Below are 25,857 nucleotides of genomic sequence, written 5' to 3'. Positions count from 1 at the left end.
AAAGCTGTAGCAAACTGATCTTCTGAGTGCCCACATACCCATTTAATAAGGAGAACTAGTAGAGATCTTCCCCCAGTATTATGTCCTTGTTGAACAGCTTCTCTAAAATTAAATCTAATCAGTCCTGAAGTCCACCTGCTTCCTGTTCTCCCCACTGGTGAAGAGCAGCAATGTTTGTGTTGATGGTTGTTGATCAGGAGACCAGAGCAGTCAGCAATCCTTTTGTTGCTAGATTAAATTGAAATCCCCTTTGCTTTCACATGGAATGTGAATTCACATTCATTACAAGAATATTTCCTTTTAATAACATTTTTTTAAGCATATATAAACATGGAGATTTCTTGTTTGGACTGCTTTAATGTTGACACAGATTGCTCCAGTGGGTGGAGAACAGAAATCAACCAGCCTGACCAATTGCAAGTTGCAGTTCAGGTTCAAGGATACTTTTCCTGAAATTGAGCTACTTGCACTTTAAGCATAACCTTGTTGTTTAGTTGATTGCTCTGCATTTAACTAGTACAAGGTAAACTTCAACTGACTTTGAATGCTTTCTTTTCTTAGGAACTCATGGATAATAAGTTGTATGTGACCTTAAAGTTGCTCAGCAGGTGCAGATTTGGGGAAGGAAAATTTTGTCTTGTGGTCTTAAACAATACAAAGGAACACAGTCTTCCTATAGTAGCAAGTAATCTCACTTCTAGTATTGGTTTATAATGGGTGCCTCTCAGGATAGAAACATTTCACTGAGAAGTATAGGCTCTGTGGGAGGCTAATGAAGCATAAACTAAAGATCATGGATCCTTCAGGAGGAAAAAAAAGGTCTTGATTTCAGAAGCAGAGCACCAGATCCCTAGACATACCATGATAGCTCTTGCTGGCTTTGTCACCTTGACTGTAAAACTAAAATCAAAATCACTGAAGAAAATTTGATTTAGGGTAGAAAATACTGCTGTAAATCTACCAAATGTTCACAAACTTTTCTTCATAAACAGAACTATGGTACCTACTGATCTGTCTGTCACTTGCATACACCTGCACACACACCCCTTTCTTCTTTCCCAGTCCCCAGGCATGCGTTTTGGCAAGGAAGGCCAGACCATGCAGTCAGTGGTCTGACTGGAGCTTTAGGAACTGCAGTCTCCTTCAGGCATGTCTATTTGATAAATTTCGTTAGAAACCACCTAATATTCATGTCTGCAATAGTGAGATGAGGCAGATTAATGGAGATGTCTTCCATTCATGAGCATAATTTCTCCAGTTTTCCCTGGTGTTAAGATGAGTCAGTGGGGAAACAGTGAATTGTTGCTCTGTGAGCATCAACAAAACCTTTCCATGCAAGATGTCTACTATGTTTTCACAGAACGTTTCCTGAAGTGCCACAGTTTGTGGTCCATTAGTGTGATGTTTAGTCCCTGGCCCCTGCTGTGAAACATAACAACAAAGTCCTAAGAAGTCAAAGTGAACAGTAGGGTTGGTGGTTTTTTTTAATCTATCAGTGTCCAACCCTGATAGCCAGGCAGTTTGTGCACGCAGCAGGAGGCCTTGTGCTGTGGCAGCTGTTTCTCTGTCATCTGCAGGGAAAAAGTGTGTGGGGTGCATGGAAGCCTTCTGTGGCCACCAGCTGGGCCATGCTGGTCATGCATGAACATGCTTCTGCTCTGCTAGACTTCACCTGTGCTCTTTTTCCTAGCCTAGCTTGTTTTCAAATCATTCTTGTCCTTTTCTTGTTCAGTTCTTTTTCAACAGTAACTAAAACTCTCTACCTTCTATTCTTCATCTTCTCCTCTTCTCTGGTTAGATGACTGTAGGAAAGGTCTCACGTGCAATTGGAGCTGTGGCTGAAGTTCTTGTCAATCTGTATGTGAATGATCACAGACCAAAGCCACAGCTTCCCCACCTTGAACTGGTAAGAGTAAACACATATAGAAACAGTAACTTAAGAGTGGTGTTTGCAGAATGGCATCCTGACTTAAGACCCTAGTTGTGGAGCACTTCAGGTGTCATGAAAGGCCTTAGTCTAACACTTACTAACGAATCGAGTGCTTATTGGCAAAATATGCTGATGTGTGGATGTGCTGGAAATGTTGCTTACCATGCCTTCTATTTATATCTTTATTACTTCTCTGTATGAATTAAAACTTGAGGAGGCTTTTATTAAATGTAATTACTGGTACAGAAGACAATTATTAATCAGGCTGGCTTCTGTAGAAAGCTTTGTCCAGTACGCGTTTAGGCAGTTATTTTTAACACAAATCCTGAATCACCATACCTCATTTTGAAAAGAGCTGTTTTTAAACTCTGACACTGTTCTGTGTTGAATTCAGAAGCAGGCTCTGGACAGAGCTACAGGTTCTTGCCTCATTCCTCACTCTCCACCTTCTGCCTCTACTGCTCAGAGCTGTCAAGTTTTGGGAAGCAAAGCAAAGTGTTCTATTGTGGTGATGATACTTAACTTACTATCCAGCACTAAACTCAATTGCTTCCACTTTGTTATAACAATCTGTTCTATTAACATCATATTTTTTTTAAATGTGTTTATTTTTTTTCCCATTTGCATGGTTGTTTGGAAAGTTTCATGATCTGAAAGGATCTATCAAAGCAAAATAGATTATTTATGGCAGATTTTGAATAGGATCTTTTAAGCACAAGACAATGCAACAACGACAACTGTGACTTGTACTTAATGTTAAAAAAATTGTCCAAGGCCCTCTTTTGCTTCTGTGCTGCTGTCTGAATGTGCCTAGACTCTGGCAAGCCTGCACCTTGTCTGTCCCATACGTGAGCCCTCTCCTGTTGCAGTGGGGGTGGTAAAAGGAAGGGGGGATGATGATGGCTAGAACAGGGACAGGATACTCATCTGTACTAACCTGTAACCAAGCATAATGCAATAATGCAAAGCAATGTCCTCATATCTGCCCCTACGAAGAAAAGGGAGGGAAGACCAGTGGCATCTAATTGAGAGTTTATTTTTCTGTATCTTTTGCACATCTATCCAGACAGGGTGTGATCTGTGGCAATCAAAACATATTAATTGCCAGCCCAAATTCAACAACAACTTTGAAAATATTTTCAAGTGGTTAATAAGGATCATAATTTAAAGTCTAATGAGTTAAATGTATTCTGAATGTCTGTGGTAGGAACTGAATTGATTTTTAAAACAAACCAAGCCTGAGCTTGGGCTGTAGACTTAGGAGGAATGTGGCTGAGAAGGGAAGCATGTCTGCAGCAATGTAAATGGTAATTCCAACACCAGCATCAAAGTCTGTTTTTCTTACTGGATCTTAAAGCATGAGCCTGCATTTTCCTCCAGAGTGCGTATGAATTGAGCCTTCATGGTGTCTGTCTTTTTGACTCCAAATGCATGTCTGTTGTTGGAGGCTGGTGGTGCCTACCTTTGTTCTCTACCTTTGTCTGAGAGCTGAGATCTGCTGTGAGTGCCTAAGCGAACATGGTGCAGAGTGATGAATGAGCATTTGGGCCTGATGCTGCTTTTGTACACAAAACATTGGTGAATTCCCAGAGGAAAGCTGGATGCAAGTCCAGCTGAAAATGCCCCCCTTAAAGTCCTTGTAATGTCTGATTTATGAATTGCTGCACAAACCTATGGACTTGCAGCAGCAAACGAGTAATAAAAATGCTGATTGATTCTTACTTTGTGTATGCGGGGTGCTCTGTCAAAAAACTTCAGGCAGCTGAAGCAGCTGCCCAGTTAAGTATTTCTCTCTGGCTGTAGTGCAATGGCTTTACGTGTGTTTCTATTTTTATCTTTTAACAGGGATCTCTGCGAAAAGAATTCCCTCAGTCCATTGGGGGGAGTGACACTTGTTATTTCTGCAAAAAACGGGTCTACATTATGGAGCGGCTGAGTGCAGAAGGCCACTTCTTTCACAGGGAGTGCTTCAAGTGTGAAATATGTTCTACAACACTCCGGTTAGGAATTTATGCCTTTGATGTTGAAGAAGGTAATATAGGAACTATTGAAGAATATTTTAAAATGTCTGCATGTTGATGCTTTTAATGGAACTAGGAAAAAAGACCTGGCCAAGTAGCTCGGTCAGGAGGAGGTCTGCCAAGAATGTTGTTTGCATCTCTGCTGATCTAGTCTTCCAATGAATCCACTTAGGACAGATATAAGCTTTAAATGAAGTAATTTTCAGTGGAAAATAAATCAAGTGACCAAAATGCAGTTTGTCCAATTACAAGTGCAAGCAGGGGGGGAAAAAAAGGTGATTTTTCTCCAACAATACAGAAATGTTTTCAGCTCTCATAACTGCCCATTAAATAATATGATCTGTGAAGACAAGTCCTGATAGTGGAAGATTTATGCAGCTGGTGGGGAATATGGGTTCTTTCTTTCAAGATGTTCTGGCTCAAGAGTTGAAAGTGGTAGCACTGGCCAGTCAGCACTGTAATTTATTCTGGTCTGCTGTAGAACAGGAGGTTCACATTTTGGGTGCTCAATCCCACCTACAGCCTAGGCTTTGGAGATGGAGGTTCTTTTTTAGTTTAGAGGGAAATTATTAAACTGAATTTTAAATTCCCTCACCGCTTCCAAATGATTCAAGTGAATTGGAGTATTAACCTGATCTCCTTCTGCAAAAGGATTGAAGACTCGAGGCCAAAGGTGCTTCTTTGGCACTTTAAAGAATCTTCTACGAAAAGCTTTTTTAACTGATTATTTGACTTTTTTTTGTTGCTTGATGTCTTGTGTTGATTTGTGACTTGGTATTTATAGAATCTTGGGTTTTTTTCTGCTGATTAATAATCTTAAACCTGAGATAGATAAATGGCCTTACCGTATTTAGCAAATGTTCAGACCCATAAACTATAATGGAAACCCATTCAGAGCTGTGAGTTATTCAGACTCAGTGTCAAGTTTTCCATTCCTTTTGCTGCCCAACCATTAATTATCCCAATTTCATCTTTTATAGATGTAACAGTGGAATTTGGGTCCATAAAAAAATAGATAATTTTTTTTCCCTTGTAGGTAAATTTTACTGTAAACCTCACTTTACACACTGCAAAATCAGTACTAAACACAGAAAGAGAAGAGCAATGATACAGATCCAAGGAAAGGTGCGTATTGGTTACATTATTAATGCAGATGATGTTGAGGCAGCTCTGTCTGGAGCAGGGCACAATACTTGTGTGTGTGCATAAGATATTTTCTACCTGATGTCCAGTAAAATCAATTAAAAAAAACACCTCCTGTTTTGGTGAGTTTGGCATATTTACAGTCTGGTTCTCAATGGAATTTAGCTTATCCTATAGAAAGTTGAACTTAAGAGCAATTGGAAGTGACTACATATCTATATATAGATAGATATAACCTTGAAAACAGTAACAGGAACTAGACTTTCAACTTCTAAAACTATATTTGATATTGGTTTTTTTTTAAAGTATATTAAACTTTTTTTTTTAATGCTTTATATAAGGAGACAACAGAAGCATGGAAAAAAGAGGAACCCAAATCCACGGAGACCATCACAGAAAACACTTTGTCTGCAGCTAGCAGTCCAGAGGACAGGTCCCCAGGTATCCTGACTTCCTTCTTTAGGGGCACGCTAAGCTGGCCCCTGCGGGTGACAAGGGATCTGCTTGACATTCCCAGACGCCTGTCTAACTGGATGCATGGTTTTCTGCATGCTACCAATCTTCATTTCAGGGACAATGCATATAACTATACCTACTTGTACGAACTCTTGAGCCTTGGTGTGCCATTCCTCTATGCTCTTCTAGAGGTACTTGCTCATATGTACCGGGAAGCAGAGCTATCACTTGAGAATGTGCTTGAATGGGTGAAAAAAATTCTATAGGGTATAAATTCTTCTATGCTGAGTTGTGCCTTTCAGATTTTCAAAATTAACAGCCTTGCTATTTTCTTGAGGGGTTTTTGGTTGTTGTGGTTTGTTTTGTTTTGTTTGGTGTTTTTTTTTTACTTTTCTTGCAATTTAATGTGACATAAACGAATGGTGAATTCCTCCTGATACCAACGAGGTGCAATCAGAATTGTCAATATAAAACATACTGTGTGTTAGAGTATGAAGGGCAGTGTCCAGACACATTTCCAGAACACAGAGATAGATGAAGGATATTTTATAGATTTCCCTCCCACTCCTCATTTTTATCCTGTGGAGGACCATTTGAGGGCTGTTACATTTTAAAACCATTTGTTTCCGTCTCCCATCGACTCCCACCCTTCTTTTTTTATTTTGTTTTGGGTTTTGTTAGACTAAGAAAGAATGTGTGTTCTTTCAGGTGCTTGGGGAATATTACTGACAACTGACTGGTTTTGAAATCTGCATATGGCACCTACCTTTTTTTTTTTTTTTTTTTTTTCTTGCTTCCATTTTTGCTCTGGGTCATGATGTTTGTTACTTGCATGACTATGTTAAAAGAAAAAAAAATCATGTATTTAATTGGCATTGCTCCTAGCGAAGCCTTTTACATTTCTAGCATGTGATAGATACCCTTTCTTGACAGTGGGTACAAACTGTACTCCTAATTTATTTAAAGGTTTGAAATAAATTTGAAGAGCACATATTAGCTGAATGTAGGCTTGATTGAAACTGCAAGTCAAAAGAACTGGTGGTGTAATTACACCTGACTTACTCTTCAAGTCAAGGTTTTCCCATTAGTTGGGTGAATTGAGAAATATCAGTTTATGGAACACTCATCTGTAACTGAAATGATTGCTGTTGACCTCTGGATAGGAACTGCTCTATTTTTAGGAATTTTTCAGAAATAATAGTGTAGAATAGACAACAAAAAACAACAAATGTACTCCAAGGAGATTACGTCTTAACTGAGTGTTTCATTCATTTCAGTGTATAAAGCTGATGACAGGAAGGTGAAATTCTATAATCTGGAGCAACCGTTAAGCAAATTTCTTTCAAATGCCTCTCAACAAGTTCTACCTTAATCAGAAGGTTAGATTAGCTATTTAACTGCAAGAAGGCACCAACATTGTAATTTCTGATTTACTTCCAGACTATTTAGCCCGTGAGGTAAGCATGCTCCCTGCCTCTCAAACACTCAAGTGTTTGAATTCAGAAGTTAACCAAGAAATAGGCAAATACATAATATGGTAATATGTATAGCCTAAAATTAAAAGATCTGTAGCATTTATTTTTGTCCAAAAGTGTGTGGCTTAAAATGGTAGGAAACATTGCATCCAGGTAGTACCAAGGGTGGGATCACTTTCCAGTGGTCTTAATGACTGCACTGCTTATGGGCTGGCAGGTTTCTGGTTTTTTTTAATATAGTGTGAGAAAAGATGATTTGAATTGTATTGTTTCTTAGGTATTGTGTCTTCTGTTTAAAATAAATGACAAACTGGATTTTTTTTTCTAGATATTTTAACTTCCTTTAAAATACAAAGATAAAGCTTTTCACATTTTAGAGTGCTCATGTGTTTTGGGAAAAGATTATTTTTAAAGTATATGCACAGACCTTGAAAAAGTGCTTGAAGAGAATTGTTTAGGTATAAGACAGCATTCATTTGAAATAAATTGCCATTAATTCTCAAACATGTACTCAGCAAAACTTTTCTAGAATATTGACTGGACACAGTTATAACAGCATACTGGGCATCTGCATATACATAAAGAAATGCATCTGTACCTCTTACAGCATTTTTTAAAAGAATCAAACTACTTTGAAATGCTGTGCTTTTTAATTATTTGCTAATGGTAGTAATTGTTTCACTCTAAAAAGGAAAAAAGATCTGCCCTGCAATTTACTGTATTGCTCCTTGAACACAGCAAACTGCTTAGTGGTAAAATTTTAGCATTTGGCTTGCCATCAGTTTTGCTTTCAGTTTGTCAACAGCACAGGCTTTAGGAGCATTTTTTTCCTGCTGTTTACTATGGGAAATTTCCTGCTTTTTAGCAGAGCAAGCATAATGGCAAACTTACAGAAAATGGTTATATAGTAAGAGACTTGGAAATCTCTAATGTCCAATGAATTTAAAGCAAATTAATCTTACTAGTAGAAAGTTTAAAATTAAAAAAAGTGAAGATTATATTGGATATATAGATAGATATATACAATGAGGAATAAAATCCCTGCATTCCCACAACACAATTCAGGAACTTGCATAATAAAAGCATTTTCCTGAGGAATCTCAATTACACTGCATATTCCACTGGAAATTTGCAGGTGATTCTGTTGAGAAGGGTTTTTCAATTGGTATCTATCTAATTGGTAGACTTGTGGGTTTTTTTCCTCTTCATTGTAATATTCTGCTAGTAAGATTCATACCTATTTGTCCTCATTCATGATACAATGAAAAAAGGGCAGTTTCGTTTGGACTAATTCTTTGTGCCTACAAAGTCTTTCTGATGCTTTCCTGTATAACCAAGTTCTGTGTCTTTTTTTTCCTACTGTCTTCTCTGTCAATCTCCCTCATTGCTTTTAGTCCAGTTCATCATTCCAGTGCTGCACCCACTCACTGGCTGAAGCCTTTCTGCTCTCAGGTGATTCTTTTTTTTTTTTTTTCCCCCCCCTCCCCTCGCTTACCAGTTCCAAAATTGTGTGACTAACACTGTTGTTTGACAGCATTTCATTGCATCTCTTTTAAAGACTTTTGGAGCAATCTGTGTGTGTCTGGTATATTAATGGATGCAAGCTTTGGCATGATCATTTAACCTGCTGTTGATTTCGTGTTTCTAGAGAAGGTAGTGTCTGTGCACTGTAGAGATGCCTTTCTCTCTGTGTCTGTGCATGTATGCTTCCAAGTATCAAAGGAAGGATTTAAAGTAAGATCAGGACAAGATGAGCCTGGTTAGCATGAACAGTTATTTCCATTCAGCTCAGATATGCCATAAGCAGATTTCCACTGAGCTCCAGTATGCCAGGAGTACACAATGTTTGAGCACTGTGATGCTTTCTAAGTACTTCTGCTTTCATACTGGAAAAGTACAATATAAAAGGATTCTGTTGAAAAAGTAGTCATGGTGATTCAAATTCCAGTCTTCCACCCCAAGGCCTGACAGCAACACATCTGCATGCTATTTTCAGTCTATTGTACCAAAATGGCAAGTTTATATGATGGGTGTGATTTGATTTGATTCGAATTGTTTCGTTAACTAGGCCTCATTTGCCACTCAGTGGATTTGTCTTGCTGCATGAGACATTGCCACTGCTCTCCATGACAGATTTCTGTGATTATTTTGTATGGGGTTTTTTAACATGAGTTCCACTATGTGTAATCATATGTTGATAATCTGGAAGGGAAAATGAATCCAAACAAGACCCAGGGGCTTGGTCTGACACACGAGTGCTAAGGCTTTGGCTGTGATACAGCCATGGCCTTGCCTTCCCTGCTGAGGATCCCGTTCAAAGGGAAGGGCCTTTGGGAATTAATCTAAGCAGCAATTTTCAAGAGGGGCCAAACATCCTCTGCTACTAGCTCCATTTCACACACCTCAGCCAGGAATGCAGAATGGCTGCAGGGTCAGAGCCTGACAACTTATCTTGCTGACCTATATGTTTGCATGGCTAAAGCAATAGTATTTATTTGTGTGGGTATCCTAGAATGTCTTGATAGCTTTGAAAGTCCCCAAGCTGTGCCCACACAGAAACCTCTGTATTTTTAGCGTCACTTCCTGCACAAATGGTTGGGACATGGCTTCCTGTGTATTTCAGGGCTGTGGTGTTATGTTACAAAGCTCAGCATGCTTTCATATGAAGGTCATGATGGTTAAGGTCTTCCATTTCAAACCACTTCCACTGCTGTGTTTTTTACCATCTGTTGCAGAGTCTTCCTAGCTCTTCCTGGCCAGTGAGGATTCTGTCCTCCTCCTCCTCCTAAATCTTCTGTCTTCATTTTGCTTTATAATCTTAACTGAATATTTTTATTATTTTTTAATGCTGTATTTAAATTTTCACATGGAAATTCTGTATTTTGCACACAGTGAAAATTGTTTTAGCTTTATTTATGATATCTGCTGTAAACAAAAATAAATGTAGTTCTTTATAAGTCTCCTTGTTTCATCTTTTCCTTTCAAAAATATTTCTTCAGGACAGAGGCTTAATAGTGACTTCACCCTCATTTTGCAAATTCCTCTTCTGGTGAATGCTGCCATTAGCTTTGTTGTGGCCTGACCCACAGGCCAGACAGATTCAGTGTGGTGGTATATCTGCACTTGTGTCCCTTTTGAAAGGGATGTATGTTGGGGTCCTTGACAAGCTATCCCATGTGCTGCAGATCAGGAGGTGCCTGGTGCTGGGATTTATCCTTCCTGGGAATGACAGGTTGGTGTTGGTGAGCATGGGGGTTGCTTGCATTGCATACACAAATGGCACTTGTCCTCTTCTCTTCGACTTCTGCTACTTTTCCTTATATTTTTATTTTATATATGCCATGTAAAATGCTAAGTTACTTGTATGGGATCTTACATTGTGTACAGGAATAACAGGTAATAACTATGTGTAAACCTTTGCTACTGGCTCTGCAGTGCTGTTTGCAAACTCCATCTATCTTCTGGACCCCAGAAGCTGCAGCTAATAGTGACCTATTATTTGTTAAGAGTAGCCTTGTTTTATCTGTTTACTTTGCCGCCTTCTTATTTGCTTATTTTGCCTTCTTTTGCTCCCTCAAGGCTTTATTTTTTAATTTTTTTTTTGTTTGTTTTTAAAGCTAGTGATGTGTCATTTTTGAACAGCAGGTTCTCCGAAAGGGCCTTCCTAAGTCTTCCTCCCCTTCATCTTCTTTCTTTTGCTTGCTCTGCGTATCTTGAACTTTCTCTTCCTTTGTATTTCAAGAAAATAACAAATCCCAGAAAGAATAGCCCAAATTTAACGAGTAAATTGTGATTTTTTTCTTTTTAAATAAAATGTAGCCTTATAAGGGTTGATTGAACAACAGAAATTTTTTTTTCAAAGCCTTGCTAAAGATGACACTGCTAAAGAACAACAGATATTTTCCCAAATGAACTATTCCATCTTCCCTGCCAAAGAAAAATCCATCATGCACAGTAGAAAGTTTACTGAGATAGAGATGATTTGCACAATAAAAACATACCTTTTAAGACAATGCTTTGCACTTCCTGAATTGCAAAGGACAAAGAAATTCAGGTAAAACTAAATTTACTCTTTGTACAATTTACAGTTTCAGAGCAGGCTTATTTCTGATCATTTTAGGCAGAAGCAGTGGCATGAAAACATCAAGAGGGTTTTGTGTCTGCAGAAAGTGATTATTTGTTTGGCAGTGAAGCCTTGAAAAGCATCAGATGTTCATGCTGTTCTCAAAGTTTCACTTATTCATGCTGAAATACAAGTTCAAAAGGTTGCAGTTGGGGTAATGTTAGAGCCTAGATTTGTAGTAGTTGTGTTTCATGGTAGCACAGAAGGCCTAAAGTATAAAATGGCTAGCAAATCCTGTCACTAGTGCAATGTATCCTAGCCCTAAACAGTCCATGCCTTGGAACAATAGTGGGCAAAACAGGACACATTGTATGGAAAACAGATAACATGAGCTATGTGAGGGGAGCAAGTCTGTTAGTTCCTTTGCTCTACCAGAATCATCACATGATAAAACCAAATGTTCCTTGTTTTGTTTCCATTAATGCTGCTAGAGGAATAGATTAGCAAGTTAAGTGCCAAGTCAATTTAATAAACCTAATTTGGGACTGCTGTCTTCCTCTGGCCGCATGAGCAGACCTCCTTATGAGTAGGAGGCTTGAATCCTACGGCTCTTGTGTTGAGCTCTTTCCAAAAGCTGCAGTGCTCCGTCTCCAGCAAGTACATGCTGCACCCAAAACACTAATGCTTTGTCCTTTCTATAACTGGAATTGGCAGCAGTGCTTGTTTGAAAGGCAAACAGGCTGCCTCTGGTCTCAAGCTGCCACCGAACAGGGTGCCTTCCAAAAGTCATGGTTTTGGAGCAGATGACACTAGTGTCTTCTTACATAGTTAATGCTTTCTAAGACCTGAAAGACACTTGAAGTTATAGATGGCATTGTAGCACTAGAAGTGCAGAAGTGACATTTGCTATGTCTGGCAGGCTCAAGAGTTGCTCTGTCTTCCTCCTTTTTCTTCTGATTCAAATGGGTTCTGAACTTGTCTGTGGCGACCAGGTTCATTTGGATTGGAAGTACATACACAAATGTGCCTTTGTTTTCTTTGAAAAGCCAGACTAATCTTTCATTCTCAAAGCAAGGTGGCATTACCTGCCTAGGTTCTGCTAATGAAAACCAAACATGTCAGGATTCTGTGAAGGTAATCTTCCTTTATAACTCCAATGCTTGATAATGAAAAAGATCTACCAGTTCTTAAGCATACTTACTTTGAAAAAAACATATTACAGGCAAACCTTCTTAAAATTGATCATATTCAAATATCGACCTTTCATTAGCTCTACCAAGGAGAGTAATGTCTATTCCTTTGTTTCTTCTAGGCTGCTACAGCTATAAAATGGCAGTGAAAGTTGCTTCTGTATGTATTCCAACCTTAAGCTAGGGCTATGGTCTGTGTTTTTCCACAACATTAGTTACTATAATTGGCTTTAATTTCTGGCTCACTCATTCCTCAAATTCCAATCAAAACAATGAATTCTGAAATGCACTGAATTCTGCATTAATATTTATGTTTTCAAAGGCATGACATGCTTGCAGGTGACTTGATTTTTTGCATGGAAGATCATCTTCCTGAAAATCAGAAAATATAATGTATTAATGCTTGATCCAAGTGTATGTATTAGTCATGCAAATATTTCCCCAAGTCTCTTTCCTTTTCTTCATGAACTATGTTAAGATAAAAAGAAGGGAAGCTTTGATGTCACCTCAGACTTGTTTGAAATGGCTGGAATTTCTGCTGTGTTCTTTTGAAATGTGAAATGACAAAGAAATTGGCATGTTGCTAGTCTTGAATTTGCTTTATCAACATTTATTCCACAGGTCTTAATTCATGTATTTTGTTTTAAGTTTTTTTAGTGCTTTGAGCCCTTGTGCAAAAAAAAAAAAAAAAAGAAAATTTCAGCAGACACTAAGCAACTCTAGAGACTGAACCCATTGTGGCTGCACTCTGAACTCTTAGTTATTACATGCATTAATGTAGCAGATGAACACAGATTGCTCTGATAAAATAGGTATCTGTTCTAAAATGGCAGAAATAGCGTGTTTATAGCAGGTTTTGTTTGAGAAGCATTTTTCCATACATATGTACATTCAGCATAACTTGTAAGTTTTCAGTAAGTGGATCTTTACTTTCTCTCTATTAATTTTTGTTTAGTTGATATGAGAGCATTACTGTGCACTGTCCTGGATACATTCATGAGTCAGGTGCTTTGGGTTCTGTCCTGCTTTACCCTGGCTGTATTTTGTATCTGAGTTCAGAAATGTCTGTTCATTTGGTAAGTGAGGAATGCTTTGAAAAAGTGTTTTGCTGCTGAAGAACTTGTGTAGGTGCTGACATGGGTCCATAGGGATGTGGGAGAATACAGACTCCTGATTGCAGGGACAGGAAGATGGGGATGTGGAGGAGCCTATCACTGTGCCATGACTGGAGAAGGAAACCATTTGTAGGCACTGGTGGCTGGAAGCCAAGCAGGCAGTTTGGCCCCATTGCACAAGGACAATGTCCCCATGGTTGTCTTTATTCTTTGCCTTGTTAGCCATCATAACATGGAAATTACTTCTGCAGAGGAATGAAGGAGGACCTGAAGAAAAAAAGAGGAGAAAGGTGGCAAGAACTGAAATCTGTGAAATGTCAAACATTGTAGGAGTCCTTTTTCAAGGACAGAAATATGCTTGGCACTTTCTTGGCTGTGATGAAAACTCAAAGTTTGGGCAGGATAGCAGTTTGTGTATGCAGCTAGAAGCCCTGTGGCTTCTTAAGGCAGATCTGTGAAATACCTTGATGCAACGTCTTCAGTTGTGAACTCTTGACACAGGGGATCCTTCCATGCAGCCTTACACGTTTTGAAGCTGACGCTCCAGGGCATAGCCGAAGCTGTAACAGGTTTGACCTCAGATTTCAGTCTGGTATGGGCTAGTAACCAGTATGCTGCAGCAAGACCAAGGTCTAACCAAAATGGAGGTGTTGTAGTTCTCTCATCCACTCTCAGTGCCACATGGACTGTGCTTCCCTGGCGAGCACTTTCTGCTCTGTATCTCTCATCCCTGATCTTGCTGGGCACATTTCAGCTGTTCTTCCACAGCACTGGTATGAAGATGCCTTCATTCTGTCCCACAGCTGTCTTAAAGCACTGCTATATTGTAAGCAGGCCCCAATTTTTTTCTTTTTTTCTTTTTTTCATTACATGTTAAGAAGTCAGGCAGTGAGGTGTACTGGCTATGCTACAAACCAGTTTGTGGTCTGCTGACTGAATTTCTTTGTCAGTGTTTGATGCCAGCTGGTGTTTGATTTCACCATCAGAGATGCCCATATTTGAGTAACTCCACTTCAAAACTGTCATTCCAGTCATTGCCTTAGTCAGCAGCTCCATACAAGGCCAGACAGAGTCCACTCATCCTGTGAATGACTTACAGGGTGGCACAATTTAATGGCAGGTGAAGAGCCTCAGGTTTGCCAGCTGGAAAAGCAGGACACAAGTTAAGCTGTGGTCTTTAGGGAGAGGCACTGTGCTGGACCACTTGCACAGCAGGGAAGAGGTGAGCTGTGTGCCACTTGTGGGTACTTGGGCACCCACCTCCTGCCAAGAGCAGCACCTGGGATTTCAGTGGTGCTTTTCTTCTGAGGTCCTGCATGCTCTGGCCGGTCCTGAATGGCTGGGGCAGCTGAGGGTAAGTAAGTACCACTTATGCTTCACAGCCTCAGGGAGTCACGAGAATGTGACATGTTGGAGGTGACAAAAGATCACATCCCAAATGGAGGCTGCAAAGCCTAATTCCAGTAGGCTTCCTTCTTCCTGCCCCTGACCATCACACAGATAGGCAACAGGGGCAGGGATGTATGAAACTGGGCATTTGTTGTCTGCTTTCTGAGCTGTGGGGTAGATGCTGAACTGCCTGCCCTCAAAGCACAGTCCCTTCTCACTGCCAGCAGTGAGTATGAACAGGTTCTTAGCACTTTGTAGGGCCCAAATGGGGGGCCTCCACTCAGTCAGCCGCCTGACCTTGTGTTTGTGAGAAGCCCCCGAAGCCAAACAGATCCAGGGCACTCTTGTGGGCATTTCCTGGACCAGCCTCTCTGTGGAAACATTATTTATGGCCACCAGCATGCTGGGTGTGTTGTGGCCCAAAGCAGGAAGGCTGGTATCATCTTAGATTTTGTTGTTTCCTAGCTCTTTTTCCAATTTTTATCTCCCTTCAGGGCTGTTCCCTGGGTGTGTATAAGTTGAAGCTTTCATACTTTGGTTAGCTCAGCAAGGCTTATGCTCCTTTTTTGCTTGTGTGGGACTCCTGGTTGGTCTGACTTGCCTTGGCCAAGAAATACCAATGGGAGCTCTCAATGTACCTTGCTTAAGAATTAATTCCCTTCTTGTGACTTAAAGCCAGCTAATGAGGAGGAAGGAAGATAAATGTTAATGCTTCTGGCTGCTTATGGCATGGTGGTATTGACTCGATTGAGGTTGCTGCAGCTGGCTTGTTTGGAGGTTTTTCAGTGGAACATCTTTGACCATTTTTGTCCAAGACAGACAGAGGCACGTGCGGTGCAGCCGCTCCTGAGCAAAGCTGATATAACACAGCTGCCCCGAGCCAGCTGGTGTCAGAGGCACTTGGCCTGGTGCTCCCAGTGGGGAGGGAGATGTTATTTGGCAGAGTTCAGTCTTTGTGCCATTGTGGGCAGCACGTGCTCTGCCCAAGGCTGGGAGAAAACAGCCAACTCAGTCCAGCTGCCCCAGCAGGGACTTGGCTCTGCCCAAATTTGACTGCTTCCCAAGCCCTTGTCATCTCCTTGCCAGGTCACAGGAATGTGATTTGCCTGACACTGGTTTGGCAGATGAGCAGCAGGCCATACACAAAGTTGGGCTGCCTTGTCAAGAGGAACTTGCCAGTAAATAACATCTCCTGTTCATGTTTGTTTGTTGGTCCTGGAATTATCAGTGGGGGCACTCAGATGCTGGAGTGATAAACACCTTGTAAGCGGTAATCGTAGAAGGTGCTGAGAGCTGTCTGCGAAGGCCTGGGTAGGTGGATGCTAAGCCCCTTTGGAAAAGGCCTCTCCTGTGCCACATACACAGCTGCATGCTGTTCCTGGGCAGGTCTCTGAAGGGGTCCTATGCCAGGGACTGCCATAGGACCATGGAGTTTTCATCACCTAAGCAAAAGCCATTGCAATTGCACCACCAAACATGGTGTAATTTGGAAATAGGTTTCAGTGCTTCTCTGTGCAGTGCTGGTTTGGCATGGTGTGTGTGAGATGCCAGCATGCAACTCAGCACCTTTACCTGCTAAACTGGGCTGGTGTATAGCAGAGCTTCTGAGACCACGAGAAGGGATGCAATCATGCATTTATCTGTTTTGTGGTAGCAGAAGGATCTTACCTGTTGCAGTTTGATAGCCACAGAGGAATAGTAAACAGCTCTGAGAGTTAAACTTTCAAAAATCTGAGCTTGACCTTTTTGACTGGTCTAGTAGAGATGATAGGGCCCAGCCATGCCAGGCAGTAAAGTGGTGGTGCTGAGACTGAGACAGCATCAGTCTTGGACTGGGTCTGCACAGGACAGTACTCCATGCAAAACCTCCTTTGGTGAGGACTGGCAGTGATGCTCTGCTGTGCAGAGATGGGGTTACACTCTTCCAGCATGGCAGGCTGCTCTTGTTTAGCTTGAGCAAAACCAGCACAGGTGCCTGGTAGCCTGAGGGACACCTGCCCTGTATTTCCATAGGTAGAAACTACCTTAAAATCACTGCAGGAGAAAATTACTAACAAAACTAATTGCAAGCTTGCAGGGGTTTAAGGATATTCATGTAGCTCATGCTTGTAATATGCAGCATATTGCAGACACGACTTCTCCATTGCTGTGCTTGGCCCTCTGCTTTGTGCTTCTACCTGAGGGAGGAAGGTGAACTGAGGTAGTCACAAAAGCACTTGAGATCCATGAGTTCTTGGTCCTACATACTGGCAGATTTCTTAATCTTTGTTTTTGGGTTTCATGATGACTTGTGGGGCTGTCCCTGCTGTGAAGCTGGGTCTTGGCTCTACATGCATGGTCTTACTGTAGTGCTGTCTCCTTGGCTATTCCTGCTGGGCATAGAGCCTTTGCAGGAGCGGTGCTGCTTGAAGGCCTTGTTAGATGCTGAAATACATCCAAATCACTGAGGATATTGGTACAAAAACATATTAACCCCCACACACACATACAACCAACCAAAAAAAACAAACAAACCAACCAAAAAAACCCAAAAAACACACACACAAAAAAACCCCAAGCAAATCCCAACTTTTTTTGTTACATACGGTAAGCCTTGGGCTTTGGGTGCAGGCTGGCAGGTGAGCTCACTGCCTTGCTGTGTTGTTTCACAGGCTTGGGTTGCTTTGTTGTTTTCTCTGCTCTTTGGTCCAAACTCTCTTGAGTGGTCCAATCTGCTCTGCTGGATCTGATGGGTGAATTCCTGTAAGTACACCAGAAAGTCACAAATGGACTGAAGATGGTCTTGTCCAAACATTCTCACTGATTTACCTTTAGTGAGTAAATGCCTGTGGTGTTTGGATTATTGGTGCTTTGGAGAATAACAGTATTTATGCTCCTTGACCATATCTGTGCAGCTGCAGTAAGGCTCACTTCCAAGTTTTGTAGACCTTCCTAGCGTTGCAGAGATCTTTTGTCCCTCGCTGGCCGCATCTCTAACTCATTCGAAACTTGGTGCAAAAATTGATGTCTGAAATGCAAGGGTGAGCTGGCACAATATTGAGAAAACTTGGCATAAAACTTAAAGGAGAATAAAAGTGTGCTTCACTGGAAAGAGGTTTGCATCTATGAGGGCTGCAGGAGATGTTTTGAACAGCCCTGACCTTCAGGTGATTGGCAACCTGGATGTCAGCTCTGCAGATGAAGCTTTAGGAATGCTTCTCCTTTACTACACAGTTAAGGTAAATCTTTGCCCCATAAGGAAAACAGTAATTTTTCATCCTGTATGAGGAGGATAAGGTGGGTTTTGAAATGCAGACAAAGGAGAAATTGTTTATCCAAATTTTTCATCACGTTTGAGTGGGATGTCCAGATGAGTTCAGGATTGTTCTGTTGAAATCACTGGCTGTGTTGCTGCTGTTTAAATAACTGAAGGTAGCTAGGCTCCACTGCTTACATGAAGAACCCCAAACTTAAAAAAAAAAAAAAAAAACCACAAACAAAAAAATGTTTGCACTGAGGAGACAGGCAGTACAGCTTGTGTGCTGAAATGCTGCTGCCAGTTTTGGACTAAAGTGAATAATCTCACTGCAGGCTCTGGCTAGGCCATCAGTGTATTCTCCAGGGGCTAGTTGCCCACACTGTTCTGTGGTGCAGGATGTCCTTCATCTATGTGTCCAGTGCTCTCAGGCTAGCAAGGTGGAATACAGCCTCACCTGCTCTTGCCTGCACAGTTCCAGGTGGGGAAGTGCAGACACTGCCTGCTCTGCTGTGCTTCCACTCTGCCTGACCCCACTCTCCATTTGGAACCTGTGGTTTTGTCACCTGGCTTAAGAGGAGAAAGCATGAGCCTGGTTTTGTGGTACTACAGAGCTTTCTCATTGCTTCGACCAGCAGAGCCACTCCAAGCCCTTGCCTCAGGCCAAGTCCACCTGCTGTGGTGCCAGCAAGATATTCACAACCCCAGAAATTGCCTAGCTCAATATCAGAGCCAGCCTGTAGTTGGGTGAGGTGTGTTGAGGTTTGGAGCTGCAAGACAAGGATAGGGAACATCCAGAAACCTGCTGACTGGTAGGTGGTACCTGGGACGTCACTCTGAAAAAGCTGGGGAAATGCAGCCAGGAGGCAGGGAATCAGGCAAGGCACAGTTGTATGGCAGGGAAGAGGAGAATCAGGAGATTAATGAAAAGGTAGTGGAGTGACCAAATAAAGCACTGGGGCAACACGATGAATGAGAATGTTCACTGTGCTGTGGATGACAACAGAGTAAGGAGATTTACAACTTAAGGAACAGAAAACTTTAATTCTCTTAATCCCATCAGACTTTCAGACATCAGGTTGCAGTTGTTTAAGTGTAGTCCATAAAACAGCATAAACACTGGGCTGCAAAGCACCTGTGGCTCCTTGCTGAGCAGAACTGGGAGGGCTGCCCTGCCTGCTTGTTTCCCCTCACCTCAGTGCAGGAAAGCAGCAAAGGATATGGAGGATTTGGGAATTAGCACGTTAGCTCCTTGGCTTACTCAGACTGACTGGCTTAGCAAACTTTAGCACCTAGAAAACACAAGTCAGTGATTGTTAGGACGTTTCCACTTTAACTGGGTAGCAGTGCGCTGTGAGATTCTTGTGGTGTGTGCTGCCTGTCCTTGCAGACACACTCACGTGACAGAGATCTGGTCGGCCAACTGTGACCTAAGATTAACGCCTTCCTATGCACAGCTTGTCCATGTCCCCTTGGGTAAATTATTTTAACATTTTGGCAAAGGATTAGTAGGGACTCCAGTCCAAACTGTGCTAGAGAGCAGGCACGCTCACTGCTGGAGGTCTTTAGCATGCTGAGACATAGTAGGAAATCTAAAGTGAGCATGATGGAAATGAAATAAGATCTTACCAAATGCTATTTTGAGTGACTCTTTCCTGAGAACTGGGTTCTCCTCTGATGATGGCTGGTGCTGTCTCACAGAGGTCAGTGGCACAGCACCAGTTTGCACTGGCAGGAAATGGGGCTGTGCCTGTTTTTGTCCCTCAGACCAGACACTCCTTTTTTACATTGTATGTGTTTATTTTACAAAGTTCAATTCCTCTGACTCAGTCTCCTAGCTTCCAGTAGAAAACCTCCTGTCCTGGGGAGGAAACTTGATGTGGAGCAAGAGCACTGGCAGGTCACAGAGGTGCCTGTAGCATGATAAGCTGCTCAGGTACTCCAGAGATATGGCTTGGCCCATCTGCATGCCTCCTTCCCTTAGGGAGTAGCAATAAGGCCATTTTTGGTGTCTCCTGCTTAAGAAGTGGGACAACATGGGTAAGTAGAGGCAGGCACAGACTTAGGAAAGGGCTTGTGCACTAGCAAAATTGGTTATCTGGGAACTTTTGTGGTAATTCCACCTTGGATTTAGGAGCTGGATGTCCACCTTAATTATTCTGCAAGAGCTTGAGCTTCCCCAGAGAGCAGGAATAGTGGTGGGGCTGCTGCATATGCCCAGAAGTGCTGAACAACATGGACTTATCCCCTGTGTGAGCACAGCTTGGCCTCCAGCAAAGCTCCGTCTGCCTCCTCCCTGAGGGCCAGTTTAGCAGCCAGCATGGTCCCTGACCAGTTATTTGCAATGATCACAAGAGGTGCCATTCTGGGCTGCTTAACTCTCAACCTGCAGTGTGATGAAAATGAGAGAACTGAGGTTGAGAGACTGGTTTCTACTCTGGAGTCAGATTCACAAAAATTCACTGTTGCCCTGCTCAGGGTCACTGCAATTATCTTTATTGATGATTTGGATGAGGGGATTGAGTCCACCATTAGTAAGTTTGCAGACAACACCAAGTTGGGAGCAGGTGTTGATCTGTTAGAGGGTAGGAGGGCTCTCCAGAAGGACCTGGACAGATAGGTGGAGTCCAGCATGATGGCATTTAACAAGACCAAGTGCTAGGTGCTGGACTGTGGCTATAACAACCCCTTGCAGTGCTACAGGCTGGAGTTGGAGTGGCTGGAGAGCAGCCAGGCAGAAAGGGACCTGGGGGTACTGGTTGACAGCTGGCTGAACATGAGCCAGCAGTGTGCCCAGGTAGCCAAGAAGGCCAATGGCATCCTGGCCTGCATCAGAAATAGTGTGGCCAGCAGGAGCAGGGAATTCATTCTGCCCTGTACTCAACTCTGGTTAGGCCACACCTTGAGTACTGTGTCCAGTTCTGGGCTCCTCAATTTAAGAAGGATATTGAGACACTTGATCCAGAGAAGGGCAACGAGGCTGGTGAGAGGCCTTGAGCACAAGCCCTATGAGGAGAGGCTGAGGGAGCTGGGGTTGTTTAGCCTGGAGAAGAGGAGGCTTATGGGAGACCTTATTGCTCTCTACAACTACCTGAAGGGAGGTTGTAGCCAGGAGGGGGTTGGTCTCTTCTCCCAGGCAACCAGCACCAGGACAAGAGGACACAGTCTCAAGCTGCACCAGGGGAAGTTTAGGCTTGAGATGGACTGAAAGTTCTTCACAGAAAGAGTGATCTGCCATTGGAATGTGCTGCCCAGGGAGGTGGTGGAGTCACTGTCCCTGGAGGTGTTCAAAAAAGGATTGGACGTGGCACTTGAAGCCATGGTTTAGTTAGTCATGAGGTGCTGGGTGATAGGTTGGACTTGATGATCTCTGAGGTCTTTTCTGACCTTGTTGATTCTATGAACATCTTATTCAGGACCTGACTGCAGGTGCTGCAGGGACAGGTGGCAGCCCAGGATACAGCCAGAGACACAAGCTTCCTGGCTGGCATGGAGAGGTAAAAAGGCTGCTTCTTATTTAGCCTAGCCTCTGTCTGGGAGCAAAACTGTGTGCCTCACCTTTGTGCCAAGTACCTGACCTTTGGACCAGCTCAGGAGAAATTAGTTCAGACAGCCCTTCTTATCTTTTTGTGCAAAATAAGAGGTTCAAAGGAGTCTCAGCTTTCTCGTTTGTATCAGATTGTTTTTATCCTTTTAAAAACTCCTTTAAGAATCGCTGCAGCGATGGCCAGAGTTGGCTGCTGGCCAGTGGGATCAGTTTGCCTGGCTATGCAGAGGCAGGTGGTAACTGCCAGGCTGCCCAAGGCCTGCCCAGCCTCCAGGCGCTTGCTGGAACTGGCCATGCTCTTCCGAGGTGTTCACATGGATCCAGCAGCAGCAGCTTGTCCCAGCTCTCTGCAGAAAGTCCCTACCCCTCGTGTTCTCAGGGGTGGAAATCTCTTTCTTATGGGAGCCTGTAGAGCTCTGCTGGGCTGCGTTTTCCCCATGCAGTGCCTGCCTAGGGGGCTGAGAGTTTAGTATGGTGCTGCAGGAAGGGCTGCCTTTTAGGAGAGGCCACTCAAATTGTGCAGCATCATGAGCCTACCAAAAAACCCTGACAATTCGGTGCCTGTGACATCTTTGCCTTTGTTTTTTGAGCCTGTTCCAAAGGTGCAGCCCTGTGATGAGAAACAGTGGTGCTAACTTTAATCTTTTGGAATATGTGTCCAGTGTCTGGGTTCATGTACACACATGGGCATCCCACACACTGAAACACCAAGATGGTGCGATTTCTGCTTTTATGGAGTTCAGTGCAATGTGGTTTATTCAACTTCATATAACAATACAAATGTTGATTAAATATTAGTAAGGAGTGAGTCTGCTTTCTAATCCTAGAGTAGTTTGGGTTGGAAGGGACATTTTAAAGAACTAGACTAACCTCCCTGCCTTGAACAGGGACACCTTTTACTAGATAGAGTTTGATGCTGATCTTAAACCTGATAGGTATTGCTGTGAATGCAAACTTACCTTGCTCAAAAAAGGCTGTCTAACAGATTCCGGAGAGGATGAGCTTCTAGGTGCAGATTTTAAGAAGGGCAAATACATGATATGAAAAAGGAGGGAGGGAAGGGAGGAAAAAAAGGCAAACACAGAAGCATAACTCTTTAGAGAGAAGTGATAGTGCCACCCATAACAGTCATCTGGTAGCCTGAATTACATCCTGAGGTCCTTTGCCAGCTCTGCGTATTATGTCTATAATGACTGAAAACTGTCTGTGTAACAGGCTATTGCAGAGGGACTTGTTGACTGGAATACATGCAGGAACCAAGCTGGGAATGATTTTAGGTAGTCTGTCTGTCTGTGGGTTTCGATGCTCTCCAGCTGTGTGTCTGTTAGTCATAAACATGTTTTCTCCTCTTTCCTGTTAGCATAGTGGGGAAAGCATTAATGCACGAGATGGGAAGGGAATATGCACTGAGCATGCAAGCAAATGGCAAAACTAACTTTAACAGCCACGTGCAATGATCTTGGCCAGTGCTTATTGCCAGCATGGGTACAAAGCTTATAGACAGAGCTGGCAAACTTGTGTTTGATTTTGCCAGCTCTGATTTTTATATTAAATGCAGCATCTTTTAGGGAGAAGGTTGAGCTGAAGGACTTAGGTTTTACAAATTGACTCAATGCTGCTTTCTACTCCACTTCTGGAGAGTAGAAATGGCTCATCATGGTCCAGTCCAGCTCTGGGGGAGAGTAGACTATTCCTGGGAGGGTTTCATGCTCCCATGCAAGGAAGGGTAGCAGTATCTTGCTGTGGGCTGCTGTGCCCCATTGACTCATGCAATCATACACCATCACACTGCTGGGCTTGCAGGGAGCTGCCCATGAGTGTGTTTGGGGTGGGTGGCCTGGCTTGGCCGCAGTAAAAGTTAGACACAAAAATCAGAAAGGGATGAATTTCCTCCATCCCCTAAAGGAAATGAAATCTATGTGGTGGAGAAGCACATGGTTGCTGTGGTGCAAATGAGTTGCATGTAGACACTGAACATGTGTTTTCACATGGGACAACTTGTGGAGAAGTAGCCAGCCACTCCTCCTTCCTCTTTGGATTCTTGTACATAGAATAATTTTTTAAAAACCCCAAACAAAACCCATCCAATACCCCCTTCCATCCCTCCCCCCGACTCTTGTGAGTAATGAATTCTTGAGGAGTTTTCAAGCCAAGAAAGTACACTGGCTTTTACGAAGGGTGGAAAAGCAGAAATCGCCACAGCCTTTTGAAAAATACAATGCTCTGTGCTGCTTGGGGAAAGTACAGTTGGTAAAACTGCTGAAAAAATTAACACCAAGCTATGTTACTCAGTCTGGGAGTGCTAGTAAGGGAAATTTCACCTGGCTGGCACAAGAGCTGTAACTGTAGTACAGTCATTCCTGCCACCAGCAGCCAGGCTTTCCTCAGTGGTGCTTACTTGCAAACATAGAAAGGGGCTGAGCACAAACAATAACTGGGAGAGGTGCAGAAGTTCAGAACACCACTTTTCTTTCTCTGAGGGAGACAAGGCACTACCTGAATCATGCAGAATAAAGGTGAAGTTCTGCTGTTATAGCTTGTTTAGAGGAGCTTGCTTCACAACTCCCCAAAAATGTAGCAGTGAGGGGGAAAGTGATGGACGGACCAAGTCATCTGAGATGGGATTAGGGCTTGGCATGATGTGGGATGTGCACCCACAGTACCTGCCATATCTGCTTCTGCTGCTTCTTGGTTATGATCAAACAGATGTGTGATGGCTGGGGACAGCTGTGAGAAATTGCTGCTCCAGAGGGTCCTGTGAGTCAGCACTCAGGCGCCATGGTGTATATAATCTTCCTGATGCATCTGGACTTTGCTTGTAGCGCTCTTGCTCCTGGGTGGTTGTTTTTCATGTGCAATAAGGAGGAGCTACAAGTTAAAGAAGAGTTTAATTGATGTTTACTAGATAATTTTCTCTAATAGATGTCTGATTTTTGGGGTTGTTTGTTTCTTTCACATATTCAGCTGTAAATTAGAAGCAACAGTGTTGAATTAAATGTAGCAAAAGCACTGTGGGTGGGAGGTGAACCGAGCAAAGTCACTCTCCTGGAGCTTATCATTTGTCCCTTCTGCACCAAGCCCCAAGGGAAATTGTGCACACTGATATGTTTCTATTTGTTTGTGGAGGAGGTTGTGGGTAAATGAGGTTGCTCAAAAATTAAGGATTTCACAGGATTAGATGGTCTTCTGCCTTTGGCTCTGTCTGCATCACCTGGGATGAATGAGGGAAACTTAGGTTTATTCTGTATTTATCCTACCTGAATGCAAAGTTCAGGGATCATGCTGTTTAAGTGCTGTTTGCTGCTTCTTTTCCTGAATCAGTGTCTGTATGTGCTGTACTCACTTGAAAATAGCCCTCTGAAGAGCCTGTGTTTGTTTTGTTCACTTCCACTGTCCTAAATTGACCTAAGCTTACAATAAAATGATGGAGATTTAGCCACCCCAGCCAGGTTGGTCCGTCTGCCTCCTTCCACATGCAGATGTATATCATGGCCTGAAATCCCTGCTTGGATGGCTGACATGCGTTTTTATTGCCACTGCCACTAGACACCCAGCCTGATGGTTGTCCTACTGAACAGTGAGGACCTGCAGGCTGCTCCTGAAATTTCCTTGTCTTTGCATCCTTGTGGAGTGGATGAACCCCACAGATCCCCATGCTGAAGGAAAGCTGTCACCATGCTGGGCTGTCAGTGTATATAGCTCACTTGCACCTGTGAGGTCCCATGCAGAAATCACTGCTGATGGCCTAGGACCCCCAAACAAGGGAGCAAGTTCTCCCCTGAAGACTCCTTTGCTTCAGCTTGCCCCTAACACCCAGCTTTGTGCTTTCCCAGACCATCGCCAGCCCACAACTGATGAGCCCACTTCCCCAAAGAAGGTGAAGAGCATCCCCAAGTGCCATGGCCTGGAGAGCTGGTTCTCACCCCCTTCCCCTGAGTGGGCCACCGTGAGGATCATTCCTGAGGAGGAGATGACTGAACACAGCCTTCTTGCTATCCGAGTCATGGTCACCAGTGATGCAAGCAGGTACTACTTTAAAATACCAGTAAGCCTATTAAAAAAACTCCTAAGAGCAGCTTAGTTTTCTCTGGAACAGTAAAGAAAAAAATATAACGAAGTATAGTACTGAATGTACTTACAAGGGGAGAAAAAAACCCAGCAGACAAACCACTCAGAATAACAATTGCTCTTCACCACAGCCATAAATCCCCCAGACACATGACTCACTTTGCAGGAAATCTTCAAATATTCACATCCCACACAAGGGCCTGAATCAGAGAAAAACATGGTCCT

At 42.8% G+C, this 25,857-nt stretch overlaps 1 protein-coding gene across 1 annotated transcript in view; it reads left to right on the top strand.

Annotated features, from left to right (window-relative positions):
• MICAL2 (microtubule associated monooxygenase, calponin and LIM domain containing 2) overlaps nucleotides 1-25,857 on the top strand; it is a 94,868-nt gene that overhangs the window by 42,587 nt on the left and 26,424 nt on the right. The window contains exons 21-26 of the mRNA XM_054390751.1: nucleotides 1,799-1,906; nucleotides 3,776-3,962; nucleotides 4,988-5,076; nucleotides 5,439-5,798; nucleotides 21,728-21,800; nucleotides 25,398-25,590. Coding sequence (XP_054246726.1) covers nucleotides 1,799-1,906; nucleotides 3,776-3,962; nucleotides 4,988-5,076; nucleotides 5,439-5,798; nucleotides 21,728-21,800; nucleotides 25,398-25,590 — 1,010 coding nt within the window. The remainder of the gene's footprint in view (nucleotides 1-1,798; nucleotides 1,907-3,775; nucleotides 3,963-4,987; nucleotides 5,077-5,438; nucleotides 5,799-21,727; nucleotides 21,801-25,397; nucleotides 25,591-25,857) is intronic.

Source organism: Indicator indicator, chromosome 21 (genome assembly GCF_027791375.1).
Source record: "Indicator indicator isolate 239-I01 chromosome 21, UM_Iind_1.1, whole genome shotgun sequence".
Classification (NCBI taxonomy): domain Eukaryota; kingdom Metazoa; phylum Chordata; class Aves; order Piciformes; family Indicatoridae; genus Indicator; species Indicator indicator.
The sequence above is the reverse complement of the archived record's forward strand: the minus strand, read 5'-3'. Positions and strand labels throughout refer to the sequence as shown.